The sequence below is a fragment of the Heptranchias perlo genome, chromosome 7 (genome assembly GCF_035084215.1).
Source record: "Heptranchias perlo isolate sHepPer1 chromosome 7, sHepPer1.hap1, whole genome shotgun sequence".
Classification (NCBI taxonomy): Eukaryota; Metazoa; Chordata; class Chondrichthyes; order Hexanchiformes; family Hexanchidae; genus Heptranchias; species Heptranchias perlo.
In genome coordinates this window covers 30,096,585-30,109,974 of record NC_090331.1, presented here as the reverse complement: position 1 = coordinate 30,109,974, position 13,390 = coordinate 30,096,585, and the positions used below count along the sequence as shown (strand labels likewise).

Sequence of the window (13,390 nt, the reverse complement as noted above, 5' to 3'; positions counted from 1 at the left end):
TGTGTTACGGAACTGCTCGGGATGAACCTGGACAGATACCACTGCATCTCTCTCCAGACCTTCTTTGCAAAGGCACATTCCAGAAGGAGATGGCTGACGGTCTCGTCCCCACCGCAGCCTCCTCGGGAACAGCGCGTGGTGGCGCTGAGACTCTGGGAGTGCATGAATGATCTGACTGGAAGGGCCCTTCTCACCACCAGCCAAGCTAGGTCTTGGTGCTTGTTTGAAAGCTCTGGCGATGAGGCGTTCTGTCAAATGGCATTGACAGTTTGCTCGGGGAACCAACCGACAGGATCCACCATCTCCTTTTCCCGCAGGGTCTCGAGGACGTTACGTGCGGACCACTTGCTGATCGCCTTGTGGTCAAAGGTGTTTTTCTGCACAAACTTTTCCATGAAGGACAGGTGGGGCGGAACGGTCCAACTGGACGGAGCGTTCCGTGGCAGCGTAGCCAGGCCCATCCTTCTCAACACCGGGGACAAGTAGAACCTCAGCACGTACATTGGCTCCCAGTCCCCCAATTCCTCCAATTTAAAATTCTCATTTTTAAATCCTTCAGCGTCTTACCTCTCTCTGTCTCTATAACCTCTTCCAGCCCTACATACCTCCCAGAACATAGGAATTGCAAGATGAGAAAAAGACCAAGTTCCATCTAATTTAACCATCTAGTCCCTTTAGAATCCTAAAAACAGCAATTATATCACCTCTCATCCTTCTTTTCCAGTCAGAATATACCTAATTCACATAATTGCTCCTCGTAATCCAATCCCTCCATCCCCTCAATCACTATGGTTACTCTCTTCTGTATCCTTTCAATAGCTGCAATATCCTTTTTGCACTGTGACGACCAGAACTGTACACAGTATTCTAAGTGTGGTCACACCGATGATTTATAAAGTGGCAGGACTACCTCACTATTTTGGCTCAATATTGACCTTTTAATACATCCCAACATCTGATTTCAAAAGCAAAATACTGCAGTTGCTGGAAATCTTAAGTAAAAACAGAAAATGCTGGAAATACTCAGCAAGTCAGGCAGCATCTGTGGAGAAAGAAACAGAATTAACATTTCAGGTCGATGACCCTTTGTGTTCTGACAGATGGTGCCTGACTTGCTGAGTATTTCCAGCATTTTCTGTTTTTATTCCAACATCTGATTTGTTTTACTCACTCCCACTGAGCATTGTTGCCTTAGCTTCAATTTAGTTCCAGATCATTTATGAAGATAGTAAACGAAAGAGGTCCCAAAATAGACTGCTGTAGAACCCGACTGGCAACATTCTCCCAGGCTGATGACAATCCCTGAACCACCGCCCTCTGGGTTCTATTGGTCAACCAATTATGTAACCATTGTAGAAGATTTACACTGATTCCCAATTTCTCCATTTGCAGTGCCAGCCTTTCCAAAGGAACTGTATCAAAGGCATTGCTGAAATCCAAGTACCAATATCCAGTGCCTTACCCTAAAAAAAACTCCCTTGTCATATCCTCAAAGAAAACCAGTAAATTAAATTGACAAGACTTCTCCTTCATGAACCTATATTGGCTATCTTTTATGATTTTATTCCTGTACAGGTGTTCCATGATCTTACCTTTAATAAGGATTTCCATAACTTTACCCACAAGGGACAGCAAACTCATTGTTCTATAGTTTCCTGGGTCGTTGTTGCTACCTTTTTTGTTAGAAAAAGAGTAATGTCTGCCTTTCTCCTGTTCCCAGGCACCTTCCCAGTATCAGTGATTTCTGGAAGATTGTGCCAGAGTTCCTGCCATTTCATCCCTTATTTCTTAATATAACAGTCTTCCATTAACTCTAGAAATCCCATCCCTGTTTTACCAATAGAGACATTATTGTCCCAGTAATTTTCCCTTCTGGTAAGTTGAAATCTCCAACTACTATAATTGGTCTCTTACGAGTCGCCTCCCTTATCTCATCCCACAGATCCAGATCAAGACTTTCTCTCTGCTCTGGGAGTCTATAGCATTCCCCTAGTAACAGTTTACCTTTGTTACCATCTATTAATTCTACCCAAATTGATTCTGCGTCTGCCCTTGCCTTTTTTATATCCTCTCTCACTTGTGCCTCAATATTGGAGTTTATATATATTGCCACACCACCTCATGGTACAGTCTCTTCAAACAATGTTTATTCTTCCAGATATGTATCCCATTGATTGGATGATTCCTTCATGTCTCTGTGATATAATGACGTCCAATCTATCAACCCCTGCAAGACCTGCCAGATCACACACCTTATTTGTCAGATTTCTTGCATTAATGCAAGCACAGCTCCAATGCTTTTTATCTTTCTCATTTCTTTATTAACATTTTTACATCTTAAGGCTGGTTCCAATCATTGCGGGCACTCTCTTAAACCTACCGCAACCACCACATCAAGTTTAAATACTCCCCCACCATTCTATCTATCCTGCCTGCCAACACCTCTACACCCCTTCCATTTGTTTAGGTGGAGCCCATCTGGTCTGTGTATGCTCCCCCATTCCAAAAGGTGACCCATTTTTTTTGAGAAACCAAAATCCTGATTCCTTAGACCAAAGCCTTAGCCATGTGTTGGTCTGCCTAATTACCCTCTGTCTCTCTTCACTAGCATGTGGCACAGGTAGTAATTCAGAAAATATTACACTTGAGGCCCTTTCCTTAAACCTCCTTCCTAATGCCCTAAATTTAGCATGAAGAACCTTTGGTTTACTTCTACCTATGTTATTCATTCCCACATGGGTGACACCAATTGATTCCTCTCCTGCTCCCTGTAGCATTCTGTCACCCCAGATGTCAGAATCTCGACCCGTGCACCTGGGAGGCAACATACCATTTGTTTTTCTGGGTCCGGTTTGCACAGGATTCTACCTGTAAACCAAATAATCAAACCCCCAAATACCACAACTTGTCTGCTACTCTTTCTCTTTTTAATTCCTTGAATTCTCCCTTTCCCTCCTTTTTTCCTCTTGCTGTTGTCCCTTTGTAAATCTCATTAGCACCTTCTTCCCATTCTCATCCAAGTCCCGTTTTAAAGTCCTCACACTCTGTTCCCACTCATTCCATTACTGACTCACTCTGCTGTGCTCTGTGATCAAACTCTCCGTTCCTTTGACTCTGGCCTCTTGTTCACCCCCTCCCTTAGCCCTACTATTGGCAGAAGTGCCTTCAGCAGTCTCGGCTCCATGCTTTGGAATTCCCTCCCTAAACCCTTCTGCTTTTCCACCTCCTTCTCCTACTTTAAAACCCTCCTTAAAATCCACAGCTTCGACCAAACATTTGGTCACCCCTTTCCATATCTTTTTTGGCTCGGTGTCCATTTTTGTCTGATTACAGCTTTGTAAAGCGCTTTGGGACTTTTTCTACATTAAAAGTGGTATAAAAATGCAAATTGCAGTTGTTGTTGAAAATTAAAACATAAAACTTAAACAAAAATAGACTATTTAGCTGTTAAAACATGCTTTTTCACATATCATGTGCAGTCGACACTCCTATTTAATGTCCCATGATAAAATTCTGCATAAATACTCTGAGTGTCAGAAATAATCAAAGAAAACTCCAGAATATTTGTCTATCTCTACATCTCTGCTGTTCATTCCTGGGTTGCTGCCCTCCACAGACACTCCTTTCTGTTCAGCTCCAACACAGGAACCATCATGTATAATAGAATAGTTTGATCATTCAGCCTATACTTATTGCTATAATTTAGAAGAATCATACAACTACCACATTTTTTTAGAAAATAAAAGTGACAAAGAAAAAATAACCATCAGTGGATGTCGCTTGCATTCAAAGGAGTATTGGATAAATTCTACAACAATGGTATTTTCCCAGAAAGAGTGGGACTGTTAACAAGTGGGGACTAGTACTTGACTTCAATACATAAAAAGAATTAGTAAACCTTTCATAACCTGCTGATAGTTGTGAAGAGATGTCATCATAAGCCTGTTATTTTTGAATTATGATGTTAGATATATATCTGGTGACTATAAGGCTATGATTCTGAAGGCAGGATTGTACTGATACATTCTGTTAATCGACAAATATTTTCCAGCTCCAGTATCAGACTTGTATTGTAATAAAGAACTGATGAAATGTAGGAATCGTCCCCTGATTGCTTAAACTTACTTTCTTGTGTCGGACCAGCTGGATCAATCACTTTCTGTTAGTAAGGCAACATTATGAAGATGAAACATTTAACAATCATTGTGCAGCATGTATATCACCTGTGCTTGTGTTTACAAATCTTTCCCTGTGAGGGCTTCTTGATCTTGGCTTTGTGGTTGGGGAGGCACAGAGTGAATGTCCATGTGATGAATGGGAAGTCAGAGTGTCACTCCAGGCCAGCCTCAGCTTACAGATTGTCTTTGATCAACTGCATCTGCTCTTAGAATCATAGAAAGATTACAGCACGGAAGGAGGCCATTCGGCCCATCGAGTCTGCACCGGCTCTATGCGAGAGCATTCCAGCTAGACCCACTCCCCTGCCCTATCCCCGTAGCTCTGCAAATTGTTTATTTTCAAGTACTTATCCAGTTCCCTTTTGAAGGCCATGATTGAATCTGCCTCCACCACCCCCTTGGGCAGTACATTCCAGATCCTAACCACTCGTTATGTGAAAAAAAAGTTTTTTCCTCATGTCACCTTTGGTTCTTTTGCCAATCACTTTAAATCTATGTCCTCTGGTTCTTGAACCTTCTGCCAATGGGAACAGTTTTTCTCTGTCTGCATTGTCCAGACCCTTCATGATTTTGAATACCTTTTATCAAATCTCCTCACACCCATCCCTGTTCCAAGAAGAACAATTCCAGCTTCTCCAGTCTATCCATATAATTAAAGTCCCTCATCCCTGGAATTTTTCTAGAAAATCTCTTCTGCACCCTCTCTAAGGCCTTCACATATTTCCTAAAGTGCGGTGCCCAGAACTGGACACAATACTCCAGTTGTAGCTGAACCAGTGTTTTATAAAGGTTCGTCGTGACTTCCATACCTTTGTACTCTATGCCACTCTTTATAAAGCCCAGGACCCCGTATGCTTTTTTAACTGCTTTCTCAACCTGCTCTGCCATCTTCAACGATTTGTGCACATATAACCCTAGATCTCTCTGTTCCTATACCCCTTTTAGAATTGTGCCCTTTAGTTTATATTGCCTCTCCTCATTCTTCCTACCGAAATGTATCACTTCACATTTTTCTGCGTTAAATTTCATCTGCCACGTGTCTGCCCATGCCACCAGCCTGTTTATATCCTCTTGAAGTCTATCACTATCCTCCTCACTGTTTACTACCCTTCCAAGTTTTGTGTCATCTGCAAATTTTGAAATTGTGCCCTGTACACCCAAGTTCAAGTCATTAATATATATCAAGAAAAGCAATGGTCCCAGCACTGACCCATGGGGAACACCACTGTACAGTTCCCTCCAGTCCAAAAAACAACCGTTCACCACTACTCTCTATTTCCTGTCACCTAGCTAATCCTGTATCAATGTTGCTACTGCCCCGTTTATTCCACGGGCCGCAATCTTGATGATAAGCCTACCGTGTGGCACTTTATCAAACGCCTTTTGAAATTCCACATACAAATCATCAACTGCATTGCCCTCATCCACCCTCTCTGTAACCTCATCAAAAAACTCGACCAGGTTAGTTAAACACAATTTGCCGATAACAAATCCGTGCTGGCTTTCCCTAATCAATCCACACTCGTCCAAGTGACTGTTGATTCTGTCCCAGATTATCGTTTCTAAAAGTTCCCCCACACTGAGGTAAAACTGGCCAACTATTGCATACATGGACACTTACTGCATGAATGTGAAAACATAGAGAAGAGTGGAACAGGATAAATAAATAAATTACAAAAGAAATATTTTCTTAATAACTATTCAAATGAAAAAGACATCTGTGGAGAATGGTTATAACTTAAGCAGTTAGCTGGAAAAGCAGTTGACCCTAATCAGATCACATTGTGGTCCGCTCTGACCAATTTCCCCTCCAATCTGCTTACCACTTCCTTCCCTAATTCCTAATACTTTCTCAGATTGCCTTCCATTCTGTCCCTGAGGCTGCCCCCAATGCTACTGCTCTGCGACCCATCACAAGACTGCCTGTTTCTACTTTCTAATACAAATGTATAACTCCACATGAATTGCTTGTGAAATCAAAAACATTTGTAATCCGAAAGCTGTGACAATAATTTGCAAGACATGACATTTCTCAGCAAGAATTACTTTGCAGCCTGGAAAAGGTCCCTCCTCTAAATTTCTGCCAGTCCCTGTTTTGTCTTCTATGTCTTTGTTGTTAGAAATTGATTTTTATTTTCCCTCCTGACAGTGGCTTTTTAAAAAATATTGAAGAGCAGAATGATCAGAGCAATTGGTCCTCTGATTATTTATATATATATTTTGTGGAAAATAGAAGTGTTTTTTGGGTTTTATAAAAAGAATAGCCCATTCTAAAAATCACATGTGGAGATGCTTATGGACTAAAATCACATCTTGTATGTAAAATATAGCATATGTAAATAATCCATGAGAGAACACAAAATGATTTTGGATAGAAGATGTTTCTATCCAATGGTTTATTAACCATGATAAACAATTAAAATAATCTGGTTGGGCTAGATTATGGTATGTGTATTCTATATACCTCCTTTACTGAGGTGATTCAAAATTATGAGGGATTTTCATTGAGCAAGTAGGGAGAAACTATTTCCTCTGGCAATTGGATTGGTAACCAAAGGTCATAGATTTAAAATAATTGGCAAAAGAACTAGAGGGGAAATGAAGATAATTCTTTTCACACAGAGGGTTGTTAAGATCTGGAACGCACTACCTGAAAGGGTGATGGAAGCAGATGCCACAGGAACTTTCAAAAGGCGATTGGACATGTACTGGAAGAGGACTAATTTGCAGGGTTATGGGGAAAAAGCTGGAGTGTGGGACTAAATTGGACAGATCTTTCAAAGAGCAGGCACAGGCCAAATGGGTCGAATGGTTTCCTTCAGTGCTGTAAGATTCTATGTCAAGAAAACGTGGGGTGAAACAAATTCCTTTGCTAAAATACCAATTAAACTAATTTCATGAAAATGTATTTCTGCATTCTAATGCAAATAATGCACAGTGCAATTTCTCCAAAATTGCATAAAGAATAGGGTAACGGGTACTTAGTTACCAAAAGAGTAGAATGGTGCTCTTTTGTTATCATGACAAACAAACTTCAGTTGGCCCGAATATTCCTCTCCCCAATGCGCAAGGGCACGAGTCAGTTGTAGCACACTCAAAGTACACTGTGCCTTATTTGACCTGAAGATGCCTGGTTTTGCAGGTCCATTAACTAGCTGTGCTAGTTGTGGAAAATTGCCCAGGTATAATCCTGTCCACAAAAAGCAGGACAAATCCAATCCGGCCAATTACCGCCCCATCAGTCTACTACAAATCATCAGCAAAGTGATGGAAGGTGTCATCGACAGTGCTATCAAGCGGCACTTACTCACCAATAACCTGCTCACCGATGCTCAGTTTGGGTTCCGCCAGGACCACTCTGCTCCAGACCTCATTACAGCCTTGGTCCAAACATGGACAAAAGAGCTGAATTCCAGAGGTGAGGTGAGAGTGACTGCCCTTGACATCAAGGCAGCATTTGACCGAGTGTGGCACTAAGGAGCCCTAGTAAAATTGAAGTCAATGGGAATCAGGGGGAAAACTCTCTAGTGGCTGGAGTCATAACGAGCACAAAGGAAGATGGTAGTGGTTGTTGGAGGCCAATCATCTCAGCCCCAGGACATTGCTGCAGGAGTTCCTCAGGGCAGTGTCCCAGGCCCAACCATCTTCAGTTGCTTCATCAATGACCTTCCCTCCATCATAAGGTCAGAAATGGGGATGTTCGCCGATGATTGAACAGTGTTCAGTTCCATTCGCAACCCCTCAGATAATGAAGCAGTCCATGCCTGCATGCAGCAAGACCTGGACAACATGCAGGCTTGGGCTCATAAGTGGCAAGTAACATTTGCGCCAGACAAGTGCCAGGCAATGACCATCTCCAACAAGAGAGAATCTAACCACCTCCCCTTTACAGTCAACGGCATTTCCATCGCCGAATCCCCCACCATCAACATCCTGGGGGTCACCGTTGACCAGAAACTTAACTGGACCAGCCACATAAATACTGTGGCTACAAGAGCAGTTCAGAGGCTGGGTGTTCTGCAGTGAGTGACTCACCTCCTGACTCCCCAAAGCCTTTCCACCATCTACAAGGCACAAGTCAGGAGTGTGATGGAATACTCTCCACTTGCCTGGATGAGTGCAGCTCCAACAACACTCGAAGCTCAACACCATCCAGGACAAAGCAGCCCGTTTGATTGGCACCCCATCCACCACCATAAACATTCACTCCCTCCACCACCGGCGCACGTGGCTGCAGTGTGTACCATCCACAGGATGCACTGCAGCAACTCACCAAGGCTTCTTCAACAGCACCTCCCAAACCCATGATCTTTACCACCTAGAAGGACAAGGGCAGCTGGCACATGGGAACAACACCACCTGCATGTTCCCCTCCAAGTCACACACCATCCCGACTTGGAAATATATCACCGTTCCTTCATCGTCGCTGGGTCAAAATCCTGGAACTCCCTACCTAACAGCACTGTGGGAGAACCATCACCACACGGACTGCAGCGGTTTAAGGCGGCAGCTCACCACAACCTTCTCAAGGGCAATTAGGGATGGGCAATAAATGCTGGCTTTGCCAGCGATGCCCACATCCCATGAACGAATAATAAAAAAAAATTAACATAGCTCTGACCTGCCCTGTTGCAGCCCTGCCTGCTAGCAGGAGCCTGCACCTAGAATTGGGGGTGGAAGGCCTAAAGTAGAAACTGGTTTAAGAAGTCTGCAACAATGGATTCTTCAGGCACCCCTCAAAGTGGGCACTCAAACGCCATCACCAGAGGAAGCTTTAAGTTATGCTGAGTACCGAGGATGAGATAAAGATATCAGGGCCATTTGGCACTGCTTGATTGTCAGTTGGACTCTCCCCTATCCAATTACCTTGCTCGCCTCCCCTCACACCCACCTCCGGGGGTAGGCAGAAACCCGTTTCAAGGATCCTCTGCCTAAAATTCTTCAAAGGCAATCAAGCATTTCCAGGATGTTCCAAATCCATTAGTTATTTTCCAGAATAATTGTTCTTTCCTTAAGCCTTCTTGAAAGATTGGAAGAAGTTAGTCCTCCCTACCATCTCCACAATTCTGTTTCACAAGTTTATTACCCTTTAAGAAAACTAAGACATCAGAACATCTAACCTCACTCCCTGCTTTCTCAATTTAAATAGGTGGCCCCAGTTCTACCCGGCCCCATTACCTCAAATAATCTAATTACTTGCATGTTATCAATCCCCTCAATGATGTTTAATTCCTGAATCAGATCCCCTCTAATTCTATGCCTCTGCAGCAATTATAAAACTAATGTATGAAGTCATTAAGGTTACCCTCCTCTATACTTTCTTTCGTGTCAGTGTTTTTTTCAAGTGGGGAGACCAAAATTGTACACAAGACTCTAAATGATATCTCACCAAAATCTTAAATGACCCCACTACTGTCACCTTAGTTTTGCCCATTCCCTCTCATTTCTATTATTACAATCTCTGCGCCTTTTCTCGGCACAGGAATTCCACCCATCCCACCTCGGGTTTGAACCTGTGTCCCATATCTTGTTGAATTTGAAGTCATATTCCATATTCATCATTTAATATACCTTTAACAATCTTATATACCTTTTATAAGATCACCTCTCAGATGCCTCTCTTCAAGGCTGAAATGCTCTAGTCTCTCCAGTATTTCCTCATAACTCAGGCCTTTGACATTGGAGTTCAACCTCGTGGCTCTTCTCTGCACTGTCCTCAATGCTTGAATGTCTATCTTGTTCTTGGTGATCAGAACTGAGCACAGACTAGAGAACTATAAAATTTGATCATTATCTCCTCCTGTATTTCGCTGTCGTAGCCATATAACTCAATGTCCTATTAACTTTGTTGATTGCTGATCTGCATTGGTTGCACATGTTTAACATTGAATCTATTAAGAATCTTAAGTCTCTTTCAGCTTCATCCTTAGTTATTTCAACACCATTCATGGAGTAAGTATGTCATCTATTTTTCCTTCCTGCGTGTAGCACTTTACACTTATCAGGATTAAATTTCAACTGCCATTGTTCTGTTCGCATAATTATTTTCTCTAACTCATTCTGTAATTTCTGAGCTGCCTCTTCCAATTCTACTGCCCCTCCTAGTTTGATATCATTTGCAAATTTTACCACTTTGCATTGAGTTTCTGAATCCAGGTCATATGTAAATTACAAACAGTAGTGGCCCGAGCATTGAGCCCTAAGGCATCCCACTTAGTACTTCCACCTCACTCTGTCATAAATTGTCTAACAAGTACTATTGTCTTCTACCCTTCAGCCAGTTTCTTACAAATTTTCTTGGCTTCACCTTGAATCCCTACAATTTTGAGTTTAATAAATGGTCTTTCAGGTGGAACTTTATCAAAAGCCTTTTCGAAGTTGAGGTACACCTGTTCTTCACATAGTGATCAATGCATGAAATGGACTTAAGGTTGATTAGTGGAGGTGAAAATGCTAAAATCACTTCGGGAACGTCTTGGGGGCACTGTGGGGCCTTTCTGAATGAAAGATTGGTTGAATGGTCTTTCCATCTGTGTGCTTTTTGTGATGTGAAGGATGTGAAGATCCAGCATCATAATCTCTACTTTTTCCTTTCCTTTGCGTCTTGAGAACTGAGTGCCTCGGGTTATAGGAGAGGAATAATGGGGCCATTTTGCCAGTCATGTTTCTCTACATTTCAATGTATAAAGCAATTTAGCATGTCTTTCGACACTTGTTTATTTGTTCCAGCCCTTTAGCTACTGACCAATAGAGTGTTTTTCAAAAGCAAAATACAGCGGATGCTGGAAATCATGAATAAAAACAGAAAATGCTGGAAATACTCAGCAAGTCAGGCAGTATCTATGGAGAAAGAAACAGAATTAACGTTTTAGGTCGAAGACCTTTTGTCAGAACTCAGTGTTTTTCAAGTTGCACCAAACCTCAGCTCTTCATTTTTGTTTCAGGCAGTTCAGAACCTATAATTTACTTTGCTAAGTTAGTATTTAAGACACTTGAGTGCAGATTACATCCAAGCAAATTATGTCTGCTATATATTACCACACAGTTTTTCAAATGTGTCCATGTCTACTCTTCCTGCTAAAGCCAATACTGGATGTGCTCTTTCGTTTAAGATGAGGTACTTACTCAAGTTTTGTTTTCTATTTTTAGGCCAGTGGGGTCGATGTATTGGTGAAGACTGTGGTCCAAATGGAGTACAGAGTAGAGCAGTGTGGTGTGTCCACGTTGAAGGTTGGACAACTCACCATTCCCACTGTAAGTATGAAGTGAGACCAGAAATTCAGAGGGACTGCTTCAAGGTGTGTGACTGGCACCAGGAACTTTTTGAGTGGGAATTCTCGAAATGGGGAGATTGTGTACTTCATATTACTTCAAATAAAGTTAAACCAAGGACCTCAGCTTGTGTCACTGCACAACAGGGGCTGCAGCACAGGAAAGTACACTGCGTACGAAAATCCAACAGATCGCTGGTGTTAGATGAAATTTGTGAATTCTTTACACCTAAGCCTGCCTCGGACCAAGCCTGCCTCATTCCCTGCCCACAGGACTGTGTGGTGTCAGAGTTCTCATCCTGGTCAGCCTGCAGCAAAGGTTGTGGGAAAGGATTACAACATCGTGTTTGTTCTGTATTATCGCCACCATTGTATGGTGGTAAAAGCTGCCCAACTCTAACTGAAACTAGAAGCTGTGATATACAGGTCTCCTGTCTGGTTGGGGAGGATGAGTTTCAGTATAGTTTAAAAGTGGGTCCCTGGAGTGACTGCAGACTGCCGCACCAAAGACAAATCTGGCAAAGTGGAAAAACACGACTGAACTTCAGTTTGCAATCATCAGAAAAGAATCCCACAAAGCATCCAATCCACCAACACTCCAAGCCGTGGGATATAGAGATAGGATATCAAACAAGACATGTCCGTTGTACAAGAAGTGATGGAAAGAACGCCATGCTCAGGTAAGGTCATTGTTTCAGGTTTTTACTTGTTGACAAATATTAGTATAGGGTATACCTTATTTCCTGTGATTCTTGGAACTGAATGAAAAGTCAAGCAAAGAAAGTCACCCTCACTTACAGTAGCTTCATTAATGAAAAGTAATTATTTCGTGATATAATTCATACGGGCATTCATGAAGCAAAATCAAACCATACATATGACTTTCCTCTATAAAATCCTGTTATACACTTAATAATTCACCATGTTATTATGTAATGACTTAACAATTCATACACACATCAGGCAAATCATGTAATATATACAACCTTAAAACAAGGATTTTGCTTATCAGGCCTGAAAGTCGATTCATCTCTTCAGTCCATGAGGTCCTCTTCTTCTGGCATGATGTTCAACTGCAGTGTGCATTCCTTGTGACTGCTGGGTGGTGAAGAGCCTGTTCTTCTCTCAAAGTCTTTTATATTGTTTTTACTAATAGGACGTAGGATTGGGGAGTGCCATTCTTTTTTTTCCAATTGCTACCTGTTGCTATGCCTCAATCATTAAAATTCCTCAATGATTGACAGTTTAGGCTTTGATCATGGGACTGGAGACCCTTTGATGTAGAAAAGACTGTGTGCTTGAACCACAGAACGTAATAGGCCCCTTTACTATCTCTGTTTATGGCCTTTCATGTAGAGATAGCCCTTTTCATTTCTATGCACAAACATTCTTAATGGTCCTGACGTCTCCAATTTTGATTGCTTCAATGGCTTCAAATCCATTCCTTATACCATTTGACTATATGCTGGATGCAATACTATGATGTTTTACAAATCCCAGTTCTTTGAACAGATTACCAGATAGGAATGAGAAGCCCATGCTTTTTTTTCACACCTATCATTGCTTTCCCAATCTGAAGCCTTTGATGTATGCCCTTGTTGCCTTTGCTTACATTACCCCCCTCTGTTATGTTGAAAAGCTTATGTTTCCAAAAGCCTGTGTGTTTTGAAAACAATGCTTTAAGCTCAATATTATCCATCTAGATTATTTATTTAATAATCTAGATATCTATCCGCAGTACAATGTCTTCGATCCCGAAACTCGTACTTCTCCAATACCATCAGCATCACTGAGGGAAAAACAGGATTTGCAAGAACACAGTTTACTACACTCTTACTGCATTACTGTGTTTGCAGGTTTTCAAATGTCTGTTTAAAAGGGGGCGGTTAACCCTATCCTTCAAATGCCTTTTGTTAAAAGGGTTTTGAACTCACATTAATA

General features: G+C 41.8%; 1 protein-coding gene across 5 annotated transcripts in view; it reads left to right on the top strand.

The window, feature by feature from the left end:
• thsd7ba (thrombospondin, type I, domain containing 7Ba) overlaps positions 1-13,390 on the top strand; it is a 646,137-nt gene that overhangs the window by 235,473 nt on the left and 397,274 nt on the right. For all 5 annotated transcript variants that reach the window (XM_067987207.1, XM_067987208.1, XM_067987209.1 and 2 more), the window contains exon 3: positions 11,328-12,129. In XM_067987207.1, the coding sequence (XP_067843308.1) occupies positions 11,328-12,129 (802 nt within the window). The remainder of the gene's footprint in view (positions 1-11,327; positions 12,130-13,390) is intronic.